Source organism: Argentina silus (assembly GCF_951799395.1).
Source record: "Argentina silus genome assembly, chromosome: 5".
Classification (NCBI taxonomy): Eukaryota; Metazoa; Chordata; class Actinopteri; order Argentiniformes; family Argentinidae; genus Argentina; species Argentina silus.
The window spans coordinates 13708529-13718908 of NC_139659.1; the positions used below are offsets into that span (position 1 = coordinate 13708529).

At 41.9% G+C, this 10380-nt stretch overlaps 1 protein-coding gene across 5 annotated transcripts; it reads left to right on the forward strand.

The window, feature by feature from the left end:
- The first annotated feature begins 1025 nt into the window (after positions 1-1025).
- ftsj1 (FtsJ RNA 2'-O-methyltransferase 1) lies at positions 1026-10103 on the forward strand. Of its 5 annotated transcripts, none has more exons than XM_083670689.1 (20): positions 1026-1095; positions 1376-1525; positions 1625-1694; positions 2029-2146; positions 2406-2484; positions 2688-2740; positions 2864-2917; positions 3066-3168; positions 3589-3672; positions 4936-5039; positions 5338-7354; positions 7454-7492; positions 7946-8266; positions 8367-8645; positions 8743-8790; positions 8916-9038; positions 9149-9179; positions 9288-9322; positions 9423-9479; positions 9703-10103. In XM_083670689.1, exons 2-11 carry the CDS (start codon positions 1405-1407, stop codon positions 5554-5556), a joined length of 1005 nt encoding a protein of 334 aa, XP_083526815.1. In that variant the 5' UTR covers positions 1026-1095; positions 1376-1404; the 3' UTR covers positions 5557-7354; positions 7454-7492; positions 7946-8266; positions 8367-8645; positions 8743-8790; positions 8916-9038; positions 9149-9179; positions 9288-9322; positions 9423-9479; positions 9703-10103. The 5 variants fall into 5 exon arrangements, with proteins under 5 accessions (XP_083526815.1, XP_083526817.1, XP_083526816.1 ...); XM_083670691.1 differs by having other exon boundaries at positions 8206-8266; XM_083670690.1 differs by having other exon boundaries at positions 5338-6943; positions 7155-7354; positions 7454-8266.
- Positions 10104-10380: the final 277 nt, after the last annotated feature.

Genomic DNA, 10380 nt, shown 5'->3' on the forward strand with positions numbered 1-10380 from the left:
AAAGTTTGCATTTTTCTTCTTCTCCTCTGACAGGAAGCTGGTCTGCAGTATTGTGGTCTTGGCTTCGACAGGGGTGACTCTGAAAGAAATGTTGAACGCCGGCCAAGGGCTTTTTTGCCCCCTGGCACTTACAAAGCGGCTCCACCAGCATTGCCTGTAATGATCGATGGCTCCTAATGGACCAGTGGTCAAGTACAGCACAGTACCAGAGCTTTAACGGAACACCCAAGATATCTCGCTTTGGAGCAATTTCCTTTATGAAAATGGAAATCATCATAAATTTATTCAGTAATCTATTTGATTTTCATCAGTTGTGCAGATAAGCAGAACCCTGCTGAAAGACATTGTATATGTCCAATACTCTTAATGGATAAAAGGGCCAAGATTGGCCAAGACACAGGTCTGAGCTAGACCAAATGTTTCGGACCATGCTGCCGGCTAATGCTCCCACTGATTGATTAGCAATTGTGTTATCCAGTGATTGGAATGATAAGGGTGGGCGGTGTAGACCGTCTGTAGCAGCAAATATGATTTAATGTTTTGTTTTGCAGTTGGTGCATGAGGTGAGTGGTCCGGCTGAGAACTGAGATTATGGTTATGCTCTCACCATTGATTGTACTGCCATCTAGAGCTCCAAGTGTCCTTAGCACCTAGGGGTCAATGATACAGTATGATAGCATAGACTTATACTTAGGATGAGTATACATCTGAGTATATACTTAGGATGATAGGCATTGGCATCATCAGTGCTCATCCATCCAGTCATCCAGTCATTTGGTTATTCATTCAGTAGGCCTGCTCATCTCTTTAATCCATTAACACATTTTTGAGGACTCACTTTTGAACACTTTTGCACCATGGAAGCTTGGGAATGCTCACTGAATATATAAAATGCACATATGAAGTTGTATTTTCCTTCATATAGCTAAATGGTGAATAACTGGTAGGAAAGAAGGGGAAAGGTATTTGACAGTATTGTGTACAGGCGCTCAAATGTGTACAGGCGCTAAAAGGACAACTGCCAAGGGGTCCTGACAGTAAACGTCAACACAAAACACGTGAAAAAGAGCCACAGTGCAGAGCCTCTCTCTGGAAGTGAGTAGTGTGCATGCAGTAAAGTATGTTTACTCCCTACAAGTACTGAATTAATAAAAAATGTGTCTGTGATGGGTTGAACGCGAACACATTTCTCAGTTGGAACAGTCAGCTGGCTGGCTGCTGTAGACTGGTTCAATCGGCTAGCTAACTTTGCTAGCTCGCTAGCCTAACCAACATGATTTCCTGCTGAATGAATTGGGTGCAGGATGTATACATTTAGACAGAACAATGTGATAATAGCCCTATGTGACATGTATGCTGTTGTAATTGTTCTCAGTCTCAGCTCCCTGGGTGCTGGTGGTGAAGATGGGTCGCTCCTCCAAGGACAAGCGGGACATTTACTACCGGTTGGCCAAGGAGGAGGGCTGGAGGGCCCGTAGCGCCTTCAAACTGTTACAGCTGGATGAAGAGTTTGACCTGTTCACTGGTAAGACTGTCTTAGTTTATTGTTGTGCTTATGGCTGTGAAATTGGTTCACAATAGTATGACAGCTTTCTCTCCATCTCCATATCTCCCTCTCCCTCAGGTGTGAAGAGGGCGGTGGACCTTTGTGCCGCTCCAGGCAGCTGGAGTCAGGTCCTCAGCCGTAAACTCAGGTTAGTCTCCTACTCCTGCAAGCACGGTTGGCTGTCGTTAGGCAACTGCAACTCTACGAGAGGTTTCTCTCTTTTTACTTCATTACAGCTTTCCGAACAACACAACAAACAGGATACCTTGAAGCAGATTTTTATTCAGCCGTAGAGTGTGGTATGTTTTGTGTGTTTTTCCGTTTGTCTGTCTTTTTTTTTTTTTTGCAACTCGAGAGAGAATCCTCTCATACAGTAGCATTTGCAACTAGCTTGGCATCGGAAAGTATGGGATGTTTTTAAATAGTATGTACCCACCGTTTATACAGTCCCCTCCCCCTCCCCCCTGTGACTGACTTGATAGAGGGAAAGAAGAGAAGAATGAGGAAGAAAGGAGTGAGGAGGTGAAGATTGTGGCGGTCGACCTCCAGGCGATGGCTCCTCTCCCAGGAGTGACACAGATTCAAGGGGACATCACCAAGGTACCGAAGACATGTCTTTTCTACCAGGGCGGATGGCTCACACACTCTGTTCTGAGAGGGAAATTCTCACTGAATTGTTCGCAGTGTTGGCTGAATTCCAAAACCCTTCAGAAAAAGGTGTGCAAGTCATCGTCAAGGGCAGAGGGAATGGGATAAGTGTTTGGTTTGGAATCTAGCCATAGTGTAATGGATTTAGACATTAAAACACTTTAGCTGTGAATATCATTTGTGAGGTTAAAGATATTTCGGTTGCTTCTAGATATCCACTGCCCAGGAGATGATCAGGCATTTTGAGGGAGAGCCTGCTGACCTTGTAGTGTGTGATGGAGCACCTGATGGTGAGCGTCTTCTGCCCCCTTGTTTCACTGTGGCTTGTGACATCTTACATTTGGTTACATGTATTTCAGTCAATCACTTTTAGGTCAAGAAATATACTATACTGTACTTCACTTATTGGCTTATTGTGTTTGCAATTGTTTTCTCATTTGGCTAAATGTCATCACCTATCTCTAACTGGTCCTCGTCTGTTTTGTCTCCATAGTGACAGGACTCCATGATGTGGATGAGTACATCCAAGCTCAACTGCTATTGGCTGTGAGTGTGTGGACTACAGACTTTCATATCGAGTTGAATTTCAAATCACTTATCGTTATGTTATGTCTGCTCTTTCATCTCTTGTATTAGTCCCTGATGTATGAATGGTCTCTCCCCTCACAGGCCCTAAATATCACCACTCACGTCCTGAAACCTGGAGGAACGTTTGTTGCAAAGGTAGGCAGTACGCTGGAGGAGGACATGAGACTAGTTGTGAATTGTGGAAGAGAGGCCATTTTAACCACAGTTTGAATTATTAGTCTGTTGTCTATGTTTGTGGAAGTCATGTGAGGCCATGGTTCTCTCTCCTGTCGTTCCCATGCAGATATTCCGGGGGAAAGACGTGACTCTCCTCTACTCCCAGCTGAAGATCTTCTTCAGTGGTGTGACCTGCGCCAAACCTCGGAGCAGCAGGAACTCCAGCATAGGTGAGCTGGAGTTAACTCACTAACTGCCAAAGAATTCCAGAATACTCACCACCTAGAGGGCCAAGTGTTTTATGTGGTGTTTACCTAGCAACAATACTTTGATTGGCTACAAAATTAATCATCAAAATTTCTGCATTTTTGGTGAATAAAGTCACCCGTGGCACTCTAGATTGTTGACAATTTAGTGACCTCGACACTAAATGTGTTAAACAGGTGGCAGACCCCATTGAGAGGTTAAAAGGATTGGGTTGTCAGTCAGTGCTCCCTCCGCAAATGATCCCCTAGCAGTGTTGATACTGTCATCAGTGCCATCGTGCCATAGATAGAGTATATCTATATAACAACAACTCTGAAGGGCTGCTGGAGGCCAGAGATATACGTGTAGTAGGCTGGTTACTTCTCTCTCTCTTACTCCTACAGAGGCGTTTGTGGTGTGTCAGAATTACTCTCCTCCTGAAGGATATGTGGCCAACATGTCCAATCCCCTCCTGGATCACTCATACGGTAACTCCCCACAGAGCCCTGTTCCTTCATGCATGTTATTTGTTTAATTTCATTTTAATATACAGTGCATTCGGAAAGTATTCAGACCCCTTCACTTTTCCACATTTTGTTATGTTACAGCCTTATTCTAAAATGGATTAAATTCATTTTTTCCCTCATCAATCTACACACAATACCCCATAATGACAAAGCCAAAACAGGTTTTTAGAAATGTTTGATCATTTATTAGAAATATAAAACTGAAATATCACATTTACATAATTATTCAGACTCTTTACTCAGTACTTTGTTGAAGCACCTTTGGCAGCGATTACTGCCTCAAATCTTCTTGGGTATGACGCTACAAGCTTGGCACACCTGTATTTGGGGAGTTTCTCCCATTCTTCTCTGCAGATCCTCTCAAGCTCTGTCAGGTTGGATGGGGAGCGTCAGTACACAGCTATTTTCAGGTCTCTCCAGAGATGTTCGATTGGGCTCTGGTTGGGCCACTCAAGGACATTCAGAGACTTGTCCCGAAGCCACTCCTGCGTTGTCTTGGCTGTGTGCTTAGGGTCGTTGTCCTGTTGGAAGGTGAACCTTCGCCCCAGTCTGAGGTCCTGAGTGCTCTGGAGCAGGTTTTCATCAAGGATCTCTCTGTACTTTGCTCCGTTCATATTTCCCTCGATCCTAATTAGTCTCTCAGTCCCTGCCGCTGAAAAACATCCCCACAGCATGATGCTGCCACCACCATGCTTCACTGTATGGATGGTATTGGCCAGGTGATGAGCGGTGCCTGGTTTCCTCCAGACTTGACGCTTGGCATTCAGGCCAAAGAGTTCAAACTTGGTTTCATCAGACCGAAGAATCTTGTTTCTCATGGTCTGAGAGTCAGAATGTGGAAATAGTGAAGGGGTTTGAATACTTTCCGAATGCACTGTAAGTCATTTAGCAGATGCTTTTTTCCAAAGCGACTTACAATAAGTACATTTGTCTAAATAAATAAGTGAATCAACTGTACAACAGTCATCGTAAGTAAAACCTCCGATAAGAACAAGTGACATCGGCAGTCACAGTGCTAGAGAAAGGAAGATAAAAACAATTAAAATAATTATAACAGTAATATAGGGTGCTAGGGGAGTGAGGTCTGAGGAGGAAGAGCCCAGGTATAGCCTAAATGGTGTACTGTAGCCTTGTCTGTTATTAGGAGTTTAACTTCAGATGTTATTGAGCAACACTGGATTCCTCCGTGGAATACTCAAGTTGTTTTCTGTCTGTGTGGCTCAGATGTGGACTTCAACCAGCTAGAGGGACCAAACCGGGTCATTGTTCCCTTCCTGGCCTGTGGGGACCTGAGTGCCTTTGATTCGGACAGGACCTACCCGCTCCAGGTGCTCCTGACGACACACATCAACTTCACACAGACCCATATACTGTGTTTGTTTTTCTTGATTGTGTGATTATTATGTTTTTATTTTGGATGTGTATTATTGTAAACTGTGTGTATGCAGGGCTCCCTTGTAAAAGAGACCTTGGTCTCGATGGGACTCCCTGCTAAAATAAAGGTTAAATAAAAAAATAAAATACTGGATTCCTCGCAGAAGTAGTGCAGCCTTAGATCCTCTCTCCAGGCTTTTACTCCTGACATACTCTGTCCCCATCGACTAACACTTTAACTTTTCTCCACAGCTGGATTCCAGCAAGGAGTACCAGTATACGCCCCCCACCCAGCCCCCCATTTGCCCACCCTACCAACAGGCCTGTCATCTGCGCAAGAACAACCTATTGGCAAAGGAGGACTCCCCCTCCCTCCCATTGGATGAAGCCCTCTCCTCTATGGAACTTTCAGGCCATCAGGCAGGCAACACAGCAGAGTCCACGTCAACTCTAGACAACGTGACTAATTGACATTTTATACCGCATGGACCAAATTAAGCTGCAGAAATACCAAGCCAAAACAGGTTTTTAGAAATGTTTGCAAATGTATTAAAAATAAAAAACTGATATCACATTTACATAAGTATTCAGACCCTTTGCTATGACACTTGAAATTGAGTTCAGGTGCATCCTCTTTCCATTGATCATCCTTGAGATGTTTCTACGACTTGATTGGAGTCCACCTGTGGTAAATTCAATTGATTGGACATGATTTGGAATGGCACACACCTGCCTATATAAGGTCACACAGTTGACAGTGCATGTCAGAGCAAAAACCAGGCCCATGAGGTCGAAGGAATTGTCCGTAGACCTCCGAGACAGGATTGTGTCAAGGCACAGATCTGGGGAAGGGTACAAAAAAACGTCTGCAGTATTGAAGGTCCCCAAGAACACAGTGGAAGAAGTTTGGAACCACCAAGACTCTTCCTAGAGCTGGCCGCCGTATGTTTTTAATTTGTCATTTTTTTTATGCCTGAAATTAATCAAATTTACTGTCTACATTTATTGTTTTGTATGTAGTTCTGTTTTCCAATTTAAAAAAACCCCACATACATTATGCAGTCTTTTTTCTTTTTTCAGTTTTTGGCAATGTTATGATATGAAAAGAAACAGGGGAGGCTGGTGGAGGTAGAAAGTGGAGGGTCATTGTAATGCATGGAATGGAATGACAAATGGTATCCACCAGCCTCCACTGGAAAGAAAGCAGTAAGCTTAACCACATGAAGTCACAGCATTGTGGAGGTCTGGGTACACATCATGAGTCATTAGTACCAGTGTTGCCATGGATGTTTGACTCATTTAGTCCAAAGGGTGAATAAAGTCGCCCAAAATGCATAAATTATGATGCTTTATTTTGTAGCCGATCAAAGTATTGGTGCTAGGTAAACGCCACATAAAACACATGGCCCTCTAGGTGTTGAGTGTTCTGGAGTTATTTGGCAGTTGGTGAGTTAACTTAATGTTTGTAATAGTCAATTGTTCCTAAATGCAGTTGGTTAGAGAGACCAGAGAGAAGAACGTGAATGTAACAGACAGGGTTATGCTCCACAACTAGTATGTGGTGAAATGGCTGTCTCATATATAGATGATGTCTACAGTGTTGTTGCTAAATGTGAATGACTATGTGACATTTCTGGTGGTTCATACACACTACATTATTTCGAGAGACAATGATATACTTGGAAATACTAGACAATGCCTGAACAGGACAGCCCATCGAAAACCTCAAGGGCTTGAATTAAATGAACGGTATCTTATCAAATGAAATACAGAAGGCCTGCAAGTATCGAAACAACATATTTTCATAGAGCTGAAGGACGATCAGTGTTTTACTTTGTACTTTATTGTGAGATTGAAGGTATTGCTAGTGTTATGTTTTTGTTTAAAAATGAATAGTGGAACATACTGAAACCAATGAAAGATATTTTTTATATTGTGATATAAGATAGATCTACTAATCATCTAATCATGGATACGTAGATAGACCCAGGGGTGACTGAGGCATGATTATTGCTTGTTTATCTATAGTAGCATGCTACAGTATTTACACAGCTTTGAAATTGAAACAGTCCAGTTCAGGTGTTATATGTGGACAGACACGTTCTGGTGGCGGAAGAGGAGGTCATTTTCTGCGTTGAGACTTCAGACCTGCCTAGTGTGGTCTGTGTGATCTGAGTTCAGATCAGTTCTCTCCCACCACGGGAGTGTTTACTCTTTCATTGGCAGCAAGAAGTGGCCGATATGCCTCTACTTTATTTTCTAGTTATTTGTGAGTATTTAATATTTACTTTAGCTTGAAATAATTTACTGTAATTGACTGTAATCTTTTCTTTTGCCTTATTTAAAAATGTAAATAATCCTCTCTTAGATATGGTTGGTTTCCCAATTAAAACAAGTTGTTGTGAAGGTATGTACAGTATGTTTGCTATTGTTATTGTTTCCTCCTTCTGTTATTATGATGACATTGCAAATTAATATTGATATTGTTTGATCGTTGCGTTGTTGAGGCGCTTACCCTCAAGCATTTCATTACATTGTATCCTGTATATTGTGTAAATGACCATTAAGATTTTGATTTGAGTAGGCCCATTTCACAACACCTTACTAATATTTCAGACAACACTTAATTTAGTAAAATTATATTTTTCCACTGTTACAGTTTAGTACCAATATGCTTAGTGCATTTTTTGAAACACGAGAAACACTTCTTCCGTCCTTTAGTAGAATCATCTTTATCTTTTAGTTGAAAGTAGGAAAACGGGTGATGCACCACATAAGAACATTATTTAAATCAAGCTCTTATCACTTACCTGTTTTCTGATTTCAGCTTCTCACAGTTTTTCTCTTTTACTATAAACAGATGCTGTCCCTACACCTACCATTGTATTAGACCCGGGGTTCATCAGTATAGCTACACCTGTTAATGTACGCTGTGACTCACAGCCACTGAACTCAAAGTCACCAGGAGTCTCACCATCAGCATGCCAGTTCTATAGAGACCAGGACCCCAATCCACTAAGGACATTGGCTTACAATGACGTTTGTCAGTTCAGATTGTTTTGGGTTGAGGTCAAACAGTGGAACAAGACTGAAGTAGATCTTAGCTGTGTTTTTTTACAGAAAGGAGACGGTAAAGTCATCAGTTCAAAGCTCAGCACCATTCAAAAACTGTCTGTGAGCGGTGAGTGACAATGTACTTTAATTAGAATTTCCCTACAGCACTCAATTCATGTAAAAGAAAATAAAAAATCAGCTTTTATTCTTTATATTTTTACTGCCAGATTTCAAAGCCAAGATCCATGTGGATCAGACAGGCAGTTACTTCAGTCTACGGTGTCAGGCTAAGCATGGCACCTGGTGCTACTTTTACGTGAACAGCAAAGACATTCCCTTTAAAAAGCAACCCTACAAAGACAGCGTCTGTGTGGTGAGAGTGGCCGAAGAGGAACTGTTGAGGGAGATGAGGAAGAGGAGCAGGACTGGAGAGATCTTCATCACCTGTACTGTGGAGCTGTTGAAGGAGAGGTCACAACACAGTGAACCCTTTAGAATCACAGACGGTGAAGACAGCAATCAATTCCTGTCTAATCTAACATGACATTCATCTGTCTGGCTGTTACTGTGTTACTGATGCATGATTTATGTTTTTATTTGCAGTCATAAGTCCCTCAGGAGCCAACAGTTCCTCATCAACAGTCACACCTGGTGAGAAAAGTGGTCTTTGCAATGAGACTGGTCCAAGAACCTGTCAAGGTTACAGTGAATGGTTCTGTCGCTAAATGTACTGGTGTATCTAATCTAAATCTCAGTAACATTTAAAAAAATTTCAGTTCAAGAGTCCTCATGGTCCTCATGGTTGCCCATCTCAATTGGTGTGGGCGTTGGTGCCTCTCTCCTCGTTCTCCTGCTGGGATCTGCCAGTGGACTGTATCTTCTCTACCGTCGCAAACGTGGTACGTGCTTTCACATACTGACTTTCCAATTATTGTTGTGTACTAAAGGCTAGTAATTTTGTAGAAGCTATACTATTTGAAATGTAAAACCAAAGCTTTTATTTTTTAAGGTCGTCACCACAAGTGTTTTTACTACAGCAAGTAAGAAGTCTATTTTCCTACCATTGGCTTAGCCTACATCCTCATGCATATGTTTTGCTACAGTTTGTTTGAATTCCTGATTCCTGTTCTGGTAAATTTTCTTGACAGAAGCCCATGTGTGGAGCAAAACCAATTCCCACTCTGTGAGTATGACAGCTAACTAAAACTAGATTGACTTTCCCGACATCCTGCTTATATTTAGAACTTCAACACCATTCTTCTAATTCTTCTAATTTGAAACAGACGGAAATGTTCCATAAATGCAACCTTGCAAGGCAGCCTGAGCCTAGGCATGATGAGGTGAGTTGGACTGGACCACTGTAGAGTGTCTAGCAGCACTGGAATGTTCACTACCATTTATCCACTTGCAATTCTAATAGTGTTTGACGTTTAAAGTACAGTACATGCACTGTATGGCATGAGCAGTAAACTAAACCAAGTAATACTGTGTCCAATAGTAATATTTAACTTGTTGCTCACTATTCAAAGTGCCTTGAGGTATGTGTGTTTTGTTCTCATGCAGTACCTGGACTGTGCTGTGATTATGCTGTTGCCAGGCTGGGACAGACAGAGTGCCTTCATGGCTCAGCTAAAAAGACTCCTGCCTTACAGTACCTTCTTCCACCATGCTATGGACTCCCTGCTCCAGCTTCTTTATTTACATATTCTGCACTCTGTGGACTTCCTGTAGTCTAAAACATCTGTTCCTGTCAGACTTCTATGCTCTTTCTGGGCCATAAACATGTGATTGTGTGTACTGTGCAGGGCATTTTGATTTGAGATACATTATGCCTAATATTTGATGTGAATAAAAAAATGGTGATTAGAAATGTGAATAAGCTTGCAGATATGATTTATCATACATACTGTTGCATATATGTGTTTTTTTGCATATATTTTGAATGAATTAAATAAAATGAACTGTAAAATTCGTTAAGCTCATATACTGTATCCAGGTTAGAAAAGTTGTTTCTACTGTCAACAACAACAAAAGTTTCTACTCTCAGGCAAATGAGGAGACACCTGATCTTTTTTTCGCCCACTCCTTGGAGATGTTGAGATATGAAGGAAGAAATAGGCACAACCGTAGGGCATCACTTTACTGTCAAGTTCTCTGACAACCTGGCCAAGCAATGTCTGCTCCGTTGCAGGTCTGGAATAACAGAGAAATTGTGTGTGTGTGTGTGTGTGTGTGTGTGTG